General features: G+C 34.8%; 2 protein-coding genes across 23 annotated transcripts in view; both read left to right on the forward strand.

Moving 5' to 3' along the window:
* LOC127839330 (A disintegrin and metalloproteinase with thrombospondin motifs adt-1-like) overlaps positions 1 to 20,938 on the forward strand; it is a 288,676-nt gene that overhangs the window by 199,309 nt on the left and 68,429 nt on the right. The gene's annotated exons all lie outside the window — the stretch shown is intronic.
* On the forward strand, positions 13 to 20,747 carry LOC127839329 (uncharacterized). Of its 2 annotated transcripts, XM_052367632.1 has the most exons (9): positions 13 to 576; positions 945 to 1,058; positions 1,827 to 1,905; positions 3,500 to 3,626; positions 4,641 to 4,766; positions 6,814 to 6,901; positions 9,294 to 9,582; positions 10,432 to 10,446; positions 14,557 to 20,747. In XM_052367632.1, the coding sequence occupies exons 1-9, from the start codon at positions 13 to 15 to the stop codon at positions 17,424 to 17,426; spliced, it is 4,272 nt and encodes a 1,423-aa protein (XP_052223592.1). In that variant the 3' UTR covers positions 17,427 to 20,747. The 2 variants fall into 2 exon arrangements, with proteins under 2 accessions (XP_052223592.1, XP_052223593.1); XM_052367633.1 differs by lacking the exon at positions 10,432 to 10,446.

A 20,938-nucleotide genomic window follows, 5' to 3' on the forward strand; every position in this document is an offset into this window, starting at 1 on the left:
GAATTCAAGGAAATGAATGTAGAACAGCTAAAGAAGAAAGTTGAAAAAAGGCAAGATCAGGAACTAAAAGAAATGTTTAATATTGTAAATGAAGCTGTAATACTAGTGGAGAAAATAGCAATTACAGTTGAAGTGAAAAAAGAAATAGATGTAGATGAAGCTTCTTTGACTGCAGAAGACTTAAATGTCAAAGAAGACCAAGACGAAAAATGTAATTTCAGCTATTCAATCAATACGTCTGATAATAAAGAGGATGATGGTATTGACGATAGTAGACCTTGCAAGGAAAAAAAAAGAGCCAAACTATTTACACTTAGTAAAAGTCCCAATTCAAACAAATCAGTACCAAAAGCATTTGTTGAAGATGATAAAGCTTGGGCCAGTAATGAAGAGTCCGATGAAGATGAAAAGGTTCAAGATACAAATGATGAAGGTGATCAAGAGCATTTGACAATGAAAGATAAAAATGTTGGAAAAACTAACGATGATGAACAACCTGGTCCAAGTGATGGTAATAAAGAACAAGTAAAGAAAGGGTCTTCCAGGCAGATTCGAAAGCTTGAAGCCCTCTTACAGGTAATGAACAAACAATTGATTGGAATAACATATTTCAGAACTTAAAAAATTTAGCACAAGCCTTGGGAGTTGTAAACCTGATCAAATCTACCAACCTATGGTTCTTTTGAGCCTTATTAGCATTAGTCATTACCAGAACCCAATATAACCCATGGCTACCAAAATATCTTACTGGCTAATAAATTCTCAAATTGGCAAGTAAAATGTATGCAAATTATCTTTAAAGTAAAGCATATTTTCACCCTTTCTGAGCTAACATTATGAATACTGTTCATTTTGGCTACTATTTCAGATTTCATAGAGAAAACCCAGCTTTAGATTATATGCATTTCATTTCTGTTTGATGTTATTTCTTAATGTTTCTGTAGAATATTCGAGACGAGATAGAGCGGGTTCGGTCTCGAGAGCTCTCCTTGGATGATCTTGAGAGTGAAGTGTCAGATTACCTGCTGGAAGACAAACTGCAGCATAAATTTGTCAAGGTGAGATCAGTGCACGTGCACTAAGTTAGTTTACGGTTTAGTTATGCAAATAATGTTTTTCAGTGGATTCATTCCGTGCAACTACATGTTACCTGCCACTACTTTTCAGATGAATGGATATTATTTTGTCCACAAATCGCATATGTTTTTTTAGGTTGATCTTCTTCAGAAAACAATTGACTGATTGATTTTATGAAGAGTTATTATATCCCTGTTATACTACCAAGTTAGATGGGGGTATATTAGAGCAATTTTGGTTGATTTGTCGGTCAATCTGCAATTAATGTTTTACACTTGTGGAGTGAAATTCCTTCTTCTTTTTATCAAGCGATTAAAACGTAGATGCGAATGAAACAGTTTCATGTGCAGTGAATAATTTTTTGTGAGTTCAAGTGATTCAATTGAAACTAATAAAATGTCATTACAATCAAGTGTAGATGTGCACCATTACAATCAAGTGTAGATGTGCACCATTACAATCAAGTGTAGATGTGCACATTTTGAACAGACAGTTATTCCTAAGTTATGTGCCTGCCCTTGAACTTTAAAGGAATAAAGATAATAAATAAATAATTGAGACGGGCAAGCTAATCAGGGACAATACCTTCCGCCTACACTGAATTATCAGTACAAACAAACATTTTCATGAAAGGGGGAAGTGTCATCCCTGATAAGCCTGCTCGGACAGCTTAAGATAATCTGGGATGACACTTTACGCACATGGTTTAAGTCAATTTTCCCAGAACAAGGCAAAATCTCTTACTGCAGGTGTACAACAAGCTGTGTGAACTCCACGAGGCCAAGTCATACACAGGCAGACCCACAGAAAAGTACTTCAGATACCAGGGTATGGAAATAGCATTCACCATTTGCCACTCAGAATAGAATGTTGACCTGTATGTGGTACCTTAGAAAATAAATTTAAATTCAAGAACTTGTTTAATAGATTCAAGTTTTAAGGCTTCATTTCCAACCATATGATACTGATGAGCAGCAACCAGCGTAAAACCTTAACACTTTGCATGCTGGGAAATTTGTCGTCTGCTAAAATGTTGTCTGCTGAATTTCTAAAATTAGCATTTTCTTCGATTTTGTTCAAAGAATATTATCAAAATAGCAAACAGTTTGGATCCTGATGAGACGCCACGTTCTGTGGCGTCTCATCTGGATCCAAACTGTTTGCAAAGGCCTTCAAAATTCGGTTCCCGCACTGAAAGGGTTAACAGCTTGATGGTTACTCAAGTTCATGTTTTATGCTTGTTGCAAGCAGCCGTTTTAACTGTGCTTCTGAGTGGGAAAGGGTTAAAAGATTTGTGCCAAAAGCCATTTAATTCCTTTTACAGAAATCATGGGCATTTAGGATATGTTTTATGATCTTTATTTATGAAGTTTATGATCGTTACACTGATTTTGATATTGCTTTTTCATACAGGTTTGATTTAAAAATGGAAATTTCTTATAAAACACTTGTTCCTAAAATACTGAACTTACCTAAACATAACTGGCAGGCTGTGTTATCACGAATTAAAAACAATCATGGCACTTTGTTTCACCATATTAGCAAAATGAAAATATTGTGTTAATTAAAATATTTTGGCTGTATTTTTAACCAGGTTTTCTGAAGAAAAAAAACTGGTTATAAGATTGGCGAATGTCAGCGGGTGGGCTGACGGAACAAGCTTGTCAGGGCCATAACTATGTCGTTCATTAATTCATTGTGAGCTTTTAAAATCATTTGGCACATTTGTTCACCATCATTGGACAGTGTGTTGTGCGAAAGAATTACGTCAATATCTTCAAGATCAAGGTCACACTTTGAGTTCAAAGGTCAAAAATGGCCGTAAATGAGTTTGTCCGGGCCATAACTATGTCTTTCATTGTGAGATTTTAAAATCATTCGGCACATTTGCTCACCATCATTGGATGGTGTCGGGTGAAAGAATTACGTTGATATCTCCAAGGTCAAGGTCACACTTTGCGTTGAAAACCTGGTTTTGTGTCAATTTTGTTCCTTGTTTCTTCATAAGACCATATATGGGCCTAAATGATAACTATTTTTAAGTTTTTTTGTTAAATATTACGTATTTAAAGTACCGGTACTAAAATATTACAAGAACACTGTTGCCTGCTTTTTTAATGGCTAGCACATTTTCAAAATGACGGCAAAAATGTAAAGGTAGCAGAAAATAGGGAAATTTTAAAGAGATCATGTGTTCTGTAATCAACAGAAGATCCTTTCAAATAGTCAAGTCATATAAAGCATAAAGAATTTTTATTTATTACGTTATATTTCTTACTATATAAAGTACATTTTGTGCATATTCAAAAATCTCTAGTGCTTGAGATAAATATTTTCCACATACCTTAATACATGTGAAAAAATATACTTTAAGTTACAGTTTATCATTCAATGTTCAGTGCTTTGCTGATATTTTCTCCAGGGACACGGTATGAAGCTGTCAACCGCAAGATCGAAAGATTCGTGAATAAACGGAAGGTTTTCCCGGACTACCATGACATCCGGAACCTTATTGTGAATGTTAACAAGGACAAAAGACTAAACCTCAGGTTTTCATTTTTATTTGTTTAAAAACTAAAGCAATTTAAAAGAACATCATAATTTGTAGGGTTAAATATCAGTCAATTCCCAATTCGGTTAAGAGACATACATGTATTCTGTATAAATGAAACGGTTTCTAGACATATGCTGACATACATGTAGCATAATTTTGAATACGTTACAAATAAAATGGCACTATTAAGATGTCATTGTTTTCCAACATATTGTAATAGAAATGCATAACTTAAAATTCTGTATCAGAAATGGAAAATACTTTTATGAATCATTTATCCCCATGTCAGTCAGATATGGATTGTTTTGACCCAGGGGAATGTAATTAGAATTGTACTTGATTTGTTTTGGTGTTTATTATAGTCCCAACTTTCAGAGACCCATTTGTCACACAAAGTGTTTAAAATGGCGTAGGGCAAATTTAAATGGGATCTTAAATCAGACTCTAATTATAAATGTGAAATGTCAAATTACCACCAGGTCGCCATTGATATGGTGTCCCCTTAGCTACTGTGAGGTCATGGGTTAGGTTCCCACTGTGGTAGCGTTCTTGATCTCCCCTAAAGACACCAAGTACTGGTTATACCCAGGAAATGGAGGTAACCATAAGAGCCTAAATAAACAGTTCAATGCAATCAAGCTTTAATAAATAAAACTTAATTACCTTTAGCTGTGAATTTCTTGTAGTCAAAAATCATGGGTCCATATTTATAAAGCTTCAAAGGAAACCAATAAGTAAATTCATAGAAGTTGGAGGCTATTTGAGGCTATTTTTTGGTTTAGTCATTTTACAGTAAACTGCTTTGAATTAACTAATATTGCATACCTTTGTATGGAGAATTTTTTTGAGATTTCACATAGAAATTTCGCTAAGAAATTTCACTTAAGTATATCTAATTTCTCTTAGGACCTATGACCAACCCCCCCCCCCCCCACATCCTCTACGCTTGCATCTGGTGGACAGATTTGATTGTAATTTTGTAGTCCACGAAGTTTTCATACATTTCCAGGGCTCGAGACATAGATGATCTTGCACGGGAGGCGTTCACCGATGTTGGAAACCAGCTTCAGAAACGCCGCCAGAAGGACTTTGTGTCGTCTTTACATTTTCCTGGGTCAGAGGTTAACCCATATAGGTATTAGCTCTTAAGTCATTATACATGTTGCATGTTCGTATGAATTTTAGATATCATTTTTAGAGGTTACCAGTAATTAGCCTCACTTAACAAAGATAAAGTGTTATTTGGTTTACATTAAAAAACATTGCTTATGTGAAAAGTATTTTGATTCTTAGATGTTCTGACAAATACTTTTGCATTTGATGTGAGAAATTCATGCTTTAAGTTGAACTTTGCTTTGTGCAGAATGAGGACTTTCATTTTGCATTATTTGTTAAGTAGGTTTACAACAATAGTTGTATCCTTTGTTTAATGAATTGGTGAAATCGCATTCAAATAACAGTTTTCTAGTAGTTTCTTGAAAGCAAATTTTTTTTTAAAGTCTATCTATTTCATAATAACACTTTCTCCGAAAGTTTGTGTGTAGTTAGCTTACTTGCTGGCCTAGCTTGGGATTGCACAATTAGTGAAATTCAATCAATCAAAACCTGTTGTTGTTTTTTGGTGTAATATTTATTGTTTTAATTGATGAGAAGAGAGTCTTCTGTCTGTTGTTCTTAGGAAATGTTCTGAAAATTGAAGCCAGTAGTTGATAGATAATGTATGCCCTTTGGTTTTCAGCTCACCTGAGCACAACGTTCTCATGGTGAACGTTTGTGATTGCTTTTGTCCCAGGACTACCTCGTGCTTCGTCCATCTTTCGTCCTCAGCATTTACCTTGTTAACATTCTAGAGAGCACATTTATTTCTAATCTTCATGAAACTTTATCAAAACATGTGTTCCAATGATATATTGGGGGAGTTTGAAAATGGTTCGGGTTGGTTGAAAAACATGGCTTCCAGGGGGCAGTTTTTCTAATATGCTATAGTTAAATCTTGTTAACACTCTAGAAGTCACATTTATTGTCCAATCTTCATGAAACTTGGTCAGAACATGAGTCGAAAATGGATGTGGTCTGTTGAAAAACATGCCTCCATGCCAGGAGTGGGGTATTTCAGAGGTGTCAATTTTCAGGATTATTCCTGAATTCAGGATTTAAGCCCTCAAGGAAAACTTTTGATATTGATATAAATCAGAGGATTGTTTTGGTTATTTTAAGCATTCTTGTCACAAAATGTCACTCTTAAACACAAATTATTGACCTTTGGCATATTGTTCACAAAGGAAACATAATTTAATGAATCATTAAAACTCTTTTGACTCTGGTCCCCAAATTTTAGGATGATTTTCAGGATTTTAGATTTCGGTAAATTGACACCCCTGTATTTTTCCTTTTGGCAATAGTTAAACCTTGTTACCTCTCTAGAAGTCACATTCTTAGTCTAATCTTCAGGAAACTTGGTCAGAACATTTGTTCTAAACATATATGTGCTGAGTCTAAGAATCGTTTCAGTCGTTTGAAAAACATGGCCGCCTGTAGGCGGGGCATTCTTTATGTGGCTATAGTAAAACCTTGTTAACACTTTAGAAGAGAAATGTACAGTCCAATATTTATGAATCTTGGTCAGAACAAATGTGTTAACAATTGTTAAGCTTAGTTGAAAATAGTTATTGATGGTCGAAAAACATGGCTGCCAACAGCCCGGGCACTTTTCCTACTATGGCATAGTGAAACCTTCTTAATTGTCTAGTGGACCAATTTTTAGTCCAATCTTAATAAAAACTAAGTCAGAACACTTGTTATATTGACTTCTCAGTCGAGTTCGAAAATTCTCCTGGTTGGTTGAAAAACATGGCCACTGGGGGAAGGTCATTTTCTCTTTTAGAGGCTGAGCTATAGTGAAAACTTGTTAAAGCTTTATTAGTCACATTTATTGGCCAATCTTCATGAAACTTTTTCAAAACATTTGCCCAAATGCAATCGCGGCTGATATTGAATCTTGGCCATGTGAGCCCAAAGGTCGAGAGGTCAAATTAAAAAGCATGATAATACTTTTCCAGTCTCTTTTTTTATCCAATTTTCAGGAATCAGCTCGCACTTTTTCAGAATAATCTAGTTCTTTTGGGTCTCAGGCCTCCCATGGCCCTCTTGTTTCCATAATAGTATAACTGATCTTATTACAGTACGTATGACGATCCAGCCTTGTTTGATCCCGACCTGAAGAAGAAACTAGACCACAATAAGAAGACTGGGAAAACCAAAATGGACCAGGTATTGTATATACAGATTTATATACCAAAATAAAAACTCTGTGTGGTTGCCATGATGTTGTGGATTTAGTATCAGTCTTATATGCCCAGTTTATGGAAATTCTGGCCTTTCCATTGATATCCTACTTTGTGTATTGGCCCGCCATAAACCCATTTATGCCTAGCGTCCTGAAAAAAGGACATTGCAAACAGCGTAGACCCAGATGAGACGCCGCATAATGCGGCGTCTCATCTGGGTCTGCGCTGTTTGCTTAAAGGAATTTATGTAAGAAATATTCTAAATATAGAAATAAATATACTTGACATCCCTAATTTTGGAAATAAATTGATCCAATTTAGAAGGATGGGAGAGTCCACTAGGCATTAATGGGTTAAACCTTTTGTCCCTGGCTGCAATCTTTTCTATAAGCAGATTAAGCTATTATTGAACACAATGTTTAAATCTCGGCTGTTTACAATACCCCTGATATTTGTTTGGGGAGGGAGGGGCAGGGATGTTAAGTCAAGAAGATGAGGCTCGGCTTTACAGAGAAAGGGGCCACAAGTTTGATCCATTTTCAGGTTTTGTTCTTTGCAAGATCTTTGCAAAGGCACTTAGCACTGGTTCTTTACAGGAGCACAACTCAGCAAGGACTCTGTATGCCTTACCATTTTGATGCAATGAAGAGAAAAAAATAGTTTTAAGATTTTATCTTTGCAGTATAGGAAAACATATCAGATATAGTATAGAAATGATTGCACTTGTTTTTTTGTTCAGATTTAATATTTATGCCCCCCTTCGAAGAAGAGAGGGTATATTGTTTTGCTCATGTCGGTCCGTATGTCCGTCCGTCCACCAGATGGTTTCCGGATGATAACTCAAGAACGCTTATGCCTAGGATCATGAAACTTAATAGGTACATTGATCATGACTCGCAGATGACCCCTAATGATTTTCAGGTCACTAGGTTAAAGGTCAAGGTCACGGTGACTCAACTTAGAAAAATGGTTTCCGGATGATAGCTCAAGAACGCTTACACCTAGGATCATGAAACTTCATAGGTACATTGATCATGACTCGCAGATGACCCCTATTGACTTTCAGGTCACAAGGTCAAAGGTCACGGTGACTTGACACAGTAAAATGGTTTCCGGATGATAACACAAGAAAGCTTACGCCTAGAATCATGAAACTTCAGAGGTACATTGATCATGACTCGCAGATGACCCCTATTGATTTTCAGGTCACTAGGTCAAAGGTCAAGGTCACATAGCCAAAAAACCTATTCACACAATGGCTGCCACTACAACGGACAGCCCATATGGGGGGGGGGCATGCATGGTTTACAAACAGCCCTTGTTGGTTAAAGTTTTCTTATTTAATACATGTCATTCAATTAGTCATAGTGGTGCCAGTTATTTGATGTTGAAATAAAAAGATTATTAATTTGATCCTCACTATAAATAGTATTGTTTTTATACAACAAAATTCTAAGAAGTTTGTACTGTACTTGATGCCATATAAAAATGAACTTTGATTTCAACATGAAACTTCATGGGGTGTATACATATGATTAGGGAGACATTAAATTAACAAGAACCCTACTTTTTCTTTAATAAGAGTATGCACCCTAAACTTTCAGGGCTGTATCTCAGATATTATTGCAGATTTCAACACGAAACTTCATTTGTGTATAGATATCAATAAGGTTAAGTGCCATAAACAAGAATTAGACCCTACACTTTCTTTAATAATAGTAAGTGCCCTTGGTTGTTATTGTAGAATGTAAATTTTCACTGCATATCTCATTTAAGATACAATATTTCAACATGAAAATTTCATGGATGTGTGCCATACTCAAGAACCATAACCTTGCTCTTTCTAAAATAAGAGTAATTATCTTTTGTTGTTTTTGTATGATATAACTACAAAAAGTGTAGAAAGTGCGAATGGGCACAACACTTCAATAAATATTTTCTTATAATAAACCAATCAATATACAAAATTTATTTCAACAAATTTGCATTTTTATGCCCCCGGTAGGGTGGCATATAGCAGTTGAACTGTCCGTCAGTATGTCAGTCAGTATGTCAGTCTGTCTGACTGTCCGAAAAAAACACTAACGTTGGCCATAGCTTTTGCAATATTGAACGTAGCAACTTGATATTTGGCGTGCATGTGTATCTCATAGAGCTGCACATTTTGAGTGGTGAAAGTTCAAGGTCAAGGTCATCCTTCAAGGTCAAAGGTAAAAAAAATTATTATTTCAAAGCGGCGCAATAGGGGGCATTGTGTTTCTGATGAACACATCTCTTGTTCATTTAAAAAATTGTTACAAAGAATGTTTTTCTTAAAATTTCTATTTATATTTGGTTGGCACACAGTTTAATGCTAATTTTGTTTCCTTTGTCAGGTTGTGGAGAAATATGCCCATCTACAATATGAGGTTGGGGATAAGACTGATAATGAAGGTGATGATGATGAGGAGGAATCGGAGGGTGTGGTTGACCTAGAAGAACCCATCCCGGGGGTAGACTGCTCCGATAACGAGGGCGATAGCAGGGATGGGCTCCCTTTTGTGCCTGGAATTTCTTCAGAATCTACTATGAAGCATGTTGATCAAGATCAGCAGAAATATGGGATAGATATCTGCATTACTGCTGGCAAGGGTGTGAAGCAAGGAAGTCCATCTTTAGAAATAGGTGAATAATCAGAATAATCTTTTGTTATCTTGAAATGTAAAAAAAAACATTGAAAACTATGCATTTTGCTTTGTGGGATTGATTCTTACGGGTATGTTTGTCTGCAGTATGAAGCAGTCAGGTGCAGAAAAATTTCTCCCGATCCGTATGTTTTTTTGAAAAGCTATTTCATGCTGCAGCATGTTGGATGTGAACATTTTCTATAATTCCTTGAGTGTTTACCCTTTTGGAACATCAATTCCTTGTATTTGCTTTGCATTTACTGCTTTAAGATTCTTTACAGTGGGAATGTGTTGTTGGTATGTTCTTTTTTAAGGGGGGTCTACATGTACTTTCTCATACGATTGGACATGGCTGTAATTTTGAGTAAGAAATTAATTTACTTGTATCTCCTCCCCCAACCCCCCCCCCCCCATCTTTAAGTAAAATTTAACAAAAGTTATCTTCTCGTTTTCAACTAAGACTTTCAACATAACAGCATGATTACCGGTATTAATAATTTAGGAAACAAATTACAAAGCAAATGAACCCTTAATAAGAATAAAAATTTGATAATATGCTGCATACTAGTATACTATTATTATGATAGTTGCATAGTGTTGTATGCATCGTCCGTATTTTGATAAAATTCTAGATTTTGAATAGCTGCAAGGTGTCAATTACTGTGTTTGTTAAGTTTTAATTTAAACTAGGGAGTAATTTTCTAACATACCTTAAAACTATATTTAAATGAATAAAGTAAATTCATACAGTTTGAATTAAAAAAAAGCACAAAAGCAGCCCTTTGGTAGCTATAACATCGTAAAAGTTAAAGTTTTATTGCTAAATATCTGTTATTTCCTGTTGCAGAAAAACAGAAGCCAGGTACACGTACTATACTGTATAGAGAGATTTAATCATTTCACGTTTCTAGTTTACCTTTGTTTAGTGTTTGTGTCTTCTTTTAATTTTATAATCCGTCTTGTTGCTAGATCTATGGGTTGCTTTGATATTCATACACTTCACATGCTTATCATTGACATCCTGTTACCCTTTGTGTTTTATTCTATCACTGTAACTAGTAATTGTTACTATATGCACATTGTATACGTGAAATCTTCTGGCTGTTTTATGGTCTCATGGTTATAATTAGATCATTCAATACAGCTTTATCTCAGTGTTTAATCTTTTGGGAGTATAATAGTCTCATCAGGATAGTTAACCCTTTGCATGCTGGGATATTTGTCGTCTGCTAAAAATGCCGTCTGCTGAATTTCAAAAATTAGCATTTTCTTCGATTTTTTCAAAGAATACTATCAGGATAGCAAACAGTTTGGATCCTGATGAGACGCCACGTTCTGTGGCGTCTCATCTGGATCCATACTGTTTGCAAAGGCTTTCAAAATTCGGTTCCAGCACTGTAAGAGTTAAATAGTTACATTCAGGTAAAACACTAAATTTACAACATCTTGATGTTTTATTATGACATCACTGCAAAATGACATATTTATATGGGTCAATATAAAATATGGGTTTTATATTTTCCAATTTTAGTCCTATCATTCTCAATTTGTAAAGAAATAAATGTTTGTGATCCTTTAAGCAGGTAAAAAAACAGTTTGCTCCTAAATAGTACTAATTAAATCGAGTTTAGAGGCTGTTGTTTAAAACAACTGTATCTGTGTACGAATTCTATATCGGAAACAACGGTGTAATTATAACGTATCTGTTTGTGCTTTACTGTGTAAAACACTCGACACAATATTTAATCAGTTTTCTGTTGTTTAACAAGCTGCTGCAATCTATGATTGAGATTGTATTTGACTCCTCTGGCATAAATAATTACACATCTTTTTAGGTCATGGTTAGCTTTTATGATTGCCTTTTGTCCCTCATCCGTCTTTAAAATTTGCCTTATGAACACTTACGGGGTTGCATTTATTGTCAATCTTGGTTAAATGTTTGTTCTAATGATATCAAGGTAGACATCGAAACTATACCATGAAGCGTAAAAAGCTACGCCACTTGGTAAAATGAAAGAAAAGGCTTGAGAACAATGTTGAGGCCACATTTATTGCCCAATCATCATGATACTTGGTCTGAACTTTTGTATCAATGATGTCTCAACTTCGTTTAAAGCTATATCATGTTAGGTCAAGTAATAGGTTGTTCAAATTGAATACAAAGCTTGTGAACAGAATGTGTAGAGCAACATTTATTACCAATCTTAATTAACTTCAGAATATTTGTCCCAATTATGCCTAGGCTGAGTTCGAAAGTTGCTGAAGCGGGGTCAACCGCTAGGTAACTAGGTCAATTTAACTAAAAATCTTGAGGACACATTATGGACCACATGTGCCCAATCTCTATGAAACTTGGTCAGAATATATATAACAAAATATGGTCAGAACATTTATTTTAATGATGTCTTAAGGTCATAGCTATTGTTAAATTTATGCTTGATTGAGGACAGTGTAAAACAAGTTTTGTTCAATTGAGGACAGTGTAAAACAAGTTTTGTTCTATTGAGGACAGTGTAAAATAAGTTTTGTTCTATTGAGGACAGTGTAAAACAAGTTTTGTTCTATTGAGGACAGTGTAAAACAAGTTTTGTTCTATTGAGGACAGTTTAATTATTATGCATATTTAGTTTTAAATGTGAATGTATTCCATACTGGAGAAATGCTTAGCTATTGCACCAATTTTGTCATAATGACAATTTTTACTTTCCCGAGCATTCTTTTTCATAAATAATGCACACAACAAATTATCAGAATTGAAATAAAACCTTAAGGTTTAGGGTTTTTTCCCCAATTTGTTTTTGAAGCACATGTTTAACTGCTTTTGTGGGATTAAATATTTTTTGTGTTGACTCTTAACAAAGGTATTGATCAAATTTTGCTTATTTATCTCGTAAATTTATAAAAAAATAGCATAAAAAGTACTGGAAATATAAGGATACGAAGGTCAAAAAAATGTAGCCTTGCTCTGTGAAAACCGGGCATCATGCATTTGTGTAAAGCATAGTCCCTGATTAGTCTGTCCAGTCTGCACAGCCTCATTAAGGTCAACACTTTCGGCTTTCATGGAGTTATTCTTATAAAGTCTCATCTAAATGAACAGGCGCAAAGTGTCGTCTTTTGATTTGGCTGTGCAGGCTGAATTGGCTTTTTGGAAAGACACTTTCTGCACATGCATGACTCCCTGTTTTTCCTAGAACACGGCAAAATTACATGTTAATGGTGGAATGTGGGACTTTTGTGTGTGTATTAAAGATCTATAGCAGAAATATCAGATACACTACATTACAGTATCACATTGAGTGTTTGATCAATGTAAGATATGTAACTCATTCGATTCACTCACTTTGTATCCTGCTTATCGAATCAAAAGCATCACATACATTCTTTAAAGACTGTCTTTATTTATTTGTTTGCAGTTCAGGTAATATGACTTTCCTGTAAATATTTTTTTGTACGTATTAAACCTCCTTTTGTGTTTTTTAAATTGCCCCTACATATGTTGGAAGGTATTTAGCAATGAGTCATTGTTTGTTTGCGTTCGTTATTCCTTCCATACGAGGTTGGCCCAAAATTACTAATTTCGTACTATATCAATAATGATTCCTACCAAACTTTTATACTTTAATGGATTATGTCATTGAACACTCAACACTAGCACTTCGCCTGAACTTATTTATATCTTACAATTGACCTACTTTCTGAATAAGTCAGAAGGTGGATATCGTTGGCTAGCCCAAAATGACATTTTGTCTAACACCCATATCATCACCTTAATTCTTTTTGACGATGACATTCATTTACTTGTAAACTTGGGACTTATTCAAAAGGTTCCTATTTTGGTTTATCCTAAACAATGCGTTTAGTCTAATATCTGTACCAATGGATTCAAAGTTTTCCTTAAATGGTTGTTATCTATATGTATAAAAATTCTCAATACACCGCACCCCCTCACCTCATTTTGACATTGAAATTGAATTAATTTTGGACTTAGACTAATTAAAATGGGCCAATAAATCAATTTTAACAATGCTTTCAGTTGGCACCAATATGTTTATTGAATAAAGCATCTTTTTTATAAAGTTACTAGCAAACTACTTTTAGTGTGTTATTTGTTTATCACCCATCATTATTGTTGTGATTTTATATTTTAAGTTGATTGTCGTTACTTAAAAGTTTGTTTCTATTAATTGTGTATGTTCCCAAGGGGATACATATAGTAATCGCATTATATGTCCTTCTGTCTTTCGTTTGTCATAGGGTCCATCATTCTGTCCCACATCTTGTGCCGAATATAACTCGGGAAGTTGTAAAAAAATTCAAATAAATTTAATTTAATGTTAGAGGACATCGAGTGAAAGTGCAACATGGGATGACCCTAACTCTTAACTTCAGGATTTACAGAGTTATTGCCCTTTTATTGATTCTCTTGTGCAGAGAATAACTAAAAGTTGTTAATGTATTCAATTAAAAGTTGTGCATCAATATAGGACAATATAGAGTATAAGAACTGCAACTCCTTTGAAAGTATTGTTTGAGTTATTTCCCTTTGCATATTTGTTTGTATAGTTCTGTCTATGTAGTGAACATAACTCAGCAATTATGGAAGGGATGCTCATTAAACTTTATGTCAATATATGGTGCTTGAAGGGGAAGTGCACAGTGCAAGAATGATTACTCCCTTTAGGCCTAACATGTTGTTTTCCCATTCTTTATATGTACAAAAAGATCACACATTTGCCTCAGGACAATTCTTCAGGGGTATTCGGCACATACAGCGACAGCACTTGTTTCATTTCATAAAGATACATACCACTGATGGTATAGTAATAAAAATGTTTGCATGAAATTAATGTTTATCTAAAATAGTACAAACACAAATGGGTTTACATAGTTATTATTTCCTCTGTGTTGGTTAAAAAAAATATCACATTTGAAATTATAATGCAACTGGCATATTTTCCTTCAATTTCAGAGAATTTAGAGAGTGGAGAGACCAAGTCCTTCCGAAAGCAGTCGCAAAAGTCCACAGTTGAAGATAAGCAAATGGATTATTTCAGTGAGAATCTGGGACTGAAGAGAAAAGCTGATGTGCTGGAACTGAATCTCGATGAAGATAATGATGCCAAGAGAGTGAAGCTTGATATGGTGGGTGGGACTCTATCTGAACTTGACATTGGAAAAAACCCAGATGTTGTTGATGATGCTAAGATTGTCGCTAAAAAAAGTAAAAGCTCAAATTTGGAAATTCATAGTGAAGATGAAGGTGACAGCGAAGATTTTGCATTTGAGGTCATTGAAAACAGTGATTGTGAAGCGATTGAAAGTTATGAAGACACTAGTTCATCTGTAAATGAAAAGAATGTCCAAAAAGAAAGTGATTGGACTGATATTATCAAAGCAACATCGTCAATGGCCAGTGAGGATACACACGAGGAAAGCAATTCTGAAAATATCAAAAAAGAAAAGGATTTTCTTAGATTAGAAAGTGTGGAAATATTGCCTGATAAAATTGATTTGCATGACAACATTGGTAATTCTTGTGAGCTGAACAAAGTTGACATTGATCTCAAAGGTGACAAAAACCAAGTGCACGTAGAAAAAACTGTTATTCTACAGACAGAGGACATGAAAACAAATATGGATAAAACCTCAGATGACACCGGTGCAGTTGAAAGTGTTACAAAAGGGTCTAAAATTGAAAATAAGAGTAAAGCATCTCATGGAATTGTGTCTGAGAAAGAAAGTGCAATACCAAAATCCAAGCCAGAGGTAAATATTATTGGTGAAATTGATTTAACAGATGACACTGATGTTATTGCAATACCTTCAGATGATGAAGACACCATTCATAATACTAACAATCCTATGAAGATCAAAATTGTTTCAGCATGTTCTATTAAGAGTAAAAATATTGCAGGGGTAAAAGATACAACGAACGTAATGACCAAAAGTAAAATGAAAACACCAAGGAAGTCAAGAAGTGTGAATGTGCCACAGTTTCAAAATTCAGCAATTGAAAACTTGAATAGAGTCATGAAGGAAAAGTGGCATGAAGAACCTTGCAAACAAACACTTAATAAAGCATTAGTAAATAGTAAACATTATATAAATTCGTCTAGTAATGTCTCAAACCAATTGACGAAACTACAAAACAATATGAGTAAATCGCCAAACTTGGCCTTCCAATGCCAGGGGTCAAAATTTAAAGGTCAGGTTCAAACATCTACACCAAAAGGTCTGCATACAACTGTCCCAGTTCATAATTTGCTTCCTTCTAGTTGTAATGTTTCACCTGTTAAAGGCCAGATTTCAAGTCTTCAGAGTCAAATATTGGCTCTAAATGGTCAAAAATCACCATTTCCGATCTCAAAATTCCAAGGTCAAAGGTTTCCTTTGAAAGGTCAAGGGTTGCCACTAAAAGATCAAGCCTCACCGTTGATACATATTAGGCCTGTTGGATCACAGGTGTCAACAACAAAATTTTCGTGGGAAACAACTAAAATCAGCCCGTCTGCTGCGTCTACCATGATTGCAAATACGATAATGCAGAAAAACGCGAGCCTTAAGTCCAGACATCAAGTCGATATCGAGAACAAAGCTGCCTTGTGCAAGAAATCCAATTTGAGCGCTCCTCTGCAGGGAGCAAAGCCACTAGGCTTTACTGGTAACCCAGTAAATACGTTTAGTGCTAACCAGAAAGTGACTCCTCAATTGGGTGTAAGAGGCAGTGTTCCTCATGGCATGGGCAGGCAACAAAACAGAAACGGAATGAAGACTGCAACCAACTCAGTGGTTGGAAGTGGTAACAATCACGGGTCGCGTGTTTTAGCTCCAGCCCAGCAACCATTCAAAACAGCAAAACCTGTTTCAAAATTCAACATTCCACTGAAACCGTTGGTGCCTGATGTTATATTGATAGATGCTGATGACAAATCTGTGACAATAGATGCACTGGATGACGTTGTTGTTGTCTCGGACTCGTCAATCAGCAATTCTAATTTGGAAGAACCATCTGTAACCAATTGCAAAAGAGCAATAAACTCAAAATCAGACAGCATCAAATTGAAAAAGAATAACAGTGGGAAAGACACTGTTGTGCAATTAAAGGTAGATGATATAAACGCATCTGACCAATCAAAAAAAGGAACTGAAAATGAGACCCAGGGGTCTTGCCAGACAGAAAGAGATTCTCTGGAAAGTGTTGCGGATATATATAATGATATAAAAAGTCCACCTGTACAGGAGACTGACTTTGTTGTTGAGCTTAACGTTGAATTTGACGAATCGGATTCGGACAGTGAGAGTTTATTAGATAAAAAAATAAAGACAGAAAATGTAGATAATGAAACTCTGGGAGGTATCTCTTCAGTTTGTTTGGAGCAGACAAAATATGTTAATGATGAGAGAACTACACAAGTTTTAAATCATCAATCAGTGAAATGTTTAGATGTTGATATTTCAAAAAAAGTGCGCTTTACGTCACCGAGTGACAAACTGTGTGATAACTCTACAAATTATTATGGGATTGAAGAAATATCGAGTACTTCATATGACATAGACCATGTTCGCCAAAGAAAAATGAAGTCTGACAAAATATTACAGAATGTTAAAGTTAAGAAAACTATTGACACAAAAATAAAATCACAACCTTTGCAAACCTTCACAGCAAACAAAGGTTCACCAATTTCTAAGAAAGTCAAAAGGTCGAATTGCTTGTGGAGCGATGATGAAAATGCAGGTATTATTGAAAGTTACCAAGAACCGGACTCGACTCCGTATTCTTTGGAAGAAAACACAATCTCGTCCAGTGGTCATGTGATTGTTCTCTCGGATTCTGAGTGATTAAAATGTAATGCCAACCTTAGCACGTATTCGCCAAACTAATCTTTTGTATTGAAATAGAGGTCATCAGGTCAATGTCGTTGGGGATTGAATGATGCAATTTGTGTTCTGGTAATATATTGAGCATTCGTGGGATCATATTTAATAGTATAATAAAATGTTTCACTTATGTAACTCCACATGAATACAAAACATTATTTATTAAGGTTCGTTATTATGGCATTAGCATCTTTCATAGCGTCATAATTAAAAAAACGTGTAGTTTTACAATCTTGAGTAAGTATATTCAGTACATATAATTCTTCTTACGTGTTATTGACCATATGGAATTTTTTAGGGAACCATTATTTTTAAATGGATTTGTTTGTTTTCAAAGAAACATTGTCATAACTTTAAAAACGTATGCGTACATCATTATATATGTAACCAAACAAGCGAATAAGAAATGATTACCAATGACCATGATGAAAATTAGAGTAAGGTGTCGTTTATCATAATTATGAGTAAAAGAACAAGCGTCAGTATCTCATTTCATTGGTAACTCGTTTGTATAACCATTGCTATTTTAAATGATATTTTTATGATATTTTCAAAAATAAGAAAATTTACACAGGTCCCTGTAATAGAAATCCTATTTGCATGGGTCTGCACATGCTAGCGCTTCCAGTTTATTAAAATAATGTTAAATAATGTTAGCAAGTTAAATGATGCTTATATACAATTTTACAATTCTTTCACGTTTCATTTGTTTTCACCTAGTTCAAATTGACGATAAAAATTGTGAATAAATTGAAACCTATGTCTATTATCCGCTCACCTTACAAAGCAGGTTTTTGTTCGGCAGGATTTTGTGGAAATCGTGTTTATTATGTGTTATTTTTGCAGCATTTTATTTGTAATTTGTACAAAGTAATGGTGCGTTTTTTGTACCTGAACAATGCTTGTCATTTGAAAATACGGGGCATGTCTTTCAAACTGTAAGACTTATGTGTAATGTATATATGAGGGCATCTTTTATAAATACCGCTATTTTTGGAATTGTGAATAAAATACCTGTGTCAGTAATATATTTTAGTATGATACGTGTCACCTCTCAGTATATTATGTTTTTGTTTGAGTGAATGATTCTGTTGTGTTATTGCATTGTTTTGAAATTCAAAGCATGATTTATTCAAAATCGTGGTTCATGTACGGGAACACTACTGGTTAGTTATTTAGTTTAATTTATTCAGTTCCAATTTGTTGCATTTTATTTATCATACCCGAACGCTGATATCGACCTGAAACAGAGGGGCCTGATATAAGTGTTTATCTGGTCAGTAGTTGTTTATTACAGCCAATGTTTGGAGGCACCCTATATTACTCGGAATCAACTATGAATTCATCGTTTTCGTTAGAAATAAATCTGATTCAGCAAAAAATAATTTTATAACAACCTTTCGAGTTTCATGCATTGTTCTTTATTCTTTAAATACTAGTTTGAATACATAATTATTGTCTTAATCTTGCACAATTCTTATATTAACTAGACATGATCAATTGCAACTTCCGTGCAGGAGCTTTGCGACAGAATTCTGTCAGTGACCAGTTCTTTTAAGCAATGGCATTAGTATCCTTCGGGCACGTTGCTGATCGATAATTAATTGACAACAAAGCCAACGATTCCATCGGAAATAATATTGTTTTTAGCGGCATGAGTGATTTTGAAAGAAATTTGGATATGTCTATGTTATATCTGTATGTATATTATCGTATGACAATAAACAATACAATACATTCAGTGTCCGACAAATCCATTGCCCGGAGCCCGGGGGCTACCAACATTTTTCATCGGGCTACTGAAATTTTCCAGCTGACGCCCGCCGGGCTACTATAAATCTATAAGAGCGGTAGCCCGGTTTATTGACAGACATGCGTAGAATAAACACGCTGACCATGTGTTTGTACACTGTGTATTGCTTATAATCCGATAACAAAGTGCAATCAATTAACTTATCAGTCACCGATCACTTGCAGTAATGTCTTAAACAGTAACAGTGTATTTTAATCATCCAATCAGAATCAACATTTGTCGTCTGCTAATAATATAATGAGAGCCGGTTGGATAGTTGGCGCACATGATGCAACATCATTTCGCAGTTTGGAATTCTTTGTTAACCGCAACAATGAGTAATTGCGACAACGTTTTTGATGTCGTTAAATATCCAAGGACGCCAAACATTAAATAAATCAAAACAATAGCGGATTCTTCAAACACGTTAACGGTAACGAAACCGAAAATAAATATTAATGACAACTTTGTGAACGCGGTTAACACCTGCTTATTAGTTTGCATTGTCAATTAATAATTGGATTAATCGACTGTAAATCAATAATCCCATATATGCCCGATTTATAATATTTTTAAAATCAAATTATGGGTGGGTAATATAGACGATAAGAGTCATAAACACAAACGTTTGAAATTTTCTAAAGTGTCAAATTAATTTCGGAATATGGTTCTATTTAAAGATATGATGAAATAAGCTCCCAATCAGGACCGTTGTATTGCAACATGCGTAAATAACCTGCCACGGTTTGCACGTGTTGTGTACAGCTATTTTAGGTTACAAAATTCTACATTTAAGAAATGAATTTCTTTGTCCTGATAAAAAGCGCGCGAAAATTGGCGTGGGTGTATTTATTTGTAAATAAAAATTTCGTAGCAGGTACAACATTGAGATCATTTAATTTCCATTAAAAGTTTCGTTGTGAATTTCAACTAAAGTACCGGGGTATCTCGCGAATTATTTGGCATTGACATTTTCTCTTAATAAAATATCATGTAAACACGCTGTATCGTTACCGTTATGCTGTATCAGTTCCTTCATTATTGAAACAATTGTTGTATTGTATACTGACTGCACACAAGTGTCGTAACATACGGATGCAATACGTAAATTCGGACAGTACTTAAAGTCGGACACAAGTACATGTAAATAAATGATTTAATACTCTTGATTTCTTGAAACTCTGTATTTGTTGTTAAAAAGGGCAATTGCATTGATTAACACCATACGAGTCAATCGTATTGATCATCTAAACGCTTTATTTACGTTTACGACGTAACGTGCTGACCGAATTTAAGTACACATACATGTGCACATACATGTAATATCTACATGTAGTATATGATTTTCTTTGGTACATTTACATTTAAGTACACGGTGCCTGTTCTGTAACATTAATTTACAATATTGACTGTGTACATCAGACTACTTGCTGTTTTATGTATATGTATGTATACATATTATGTATATGTAAATAAAGAAATAAAATAAAGATGAAAACCTGCCTCTTATCATTCTGTAGGAAAATTTTATGGGCTACCAAATATTTTTATTGGTAGCCCAGTGGGCTACCTGAGAAATAAGAAATTTGTCGGACACTGATACATATCGTTATAATTGTAACGAACAGCTTTATTGACCAATCAGATAGTTATACCACCATATGGCAATAGGTTGGTACTA

This window comes from Dreissena polymorpha, chromosome 7, assembly GCF_020536995.1.
Source record: "Dreissena polymorpha isolate Duluth1 chromosome 7, UMN_Dpol_1.0, whole genome shotgun sequence".
Lineage (NCBI taxonomy): Eukaryota > Metazoa > Mollusca > Bivalvia > Myida > Dreissenidae > Dreissena > Dreissena polymorpha.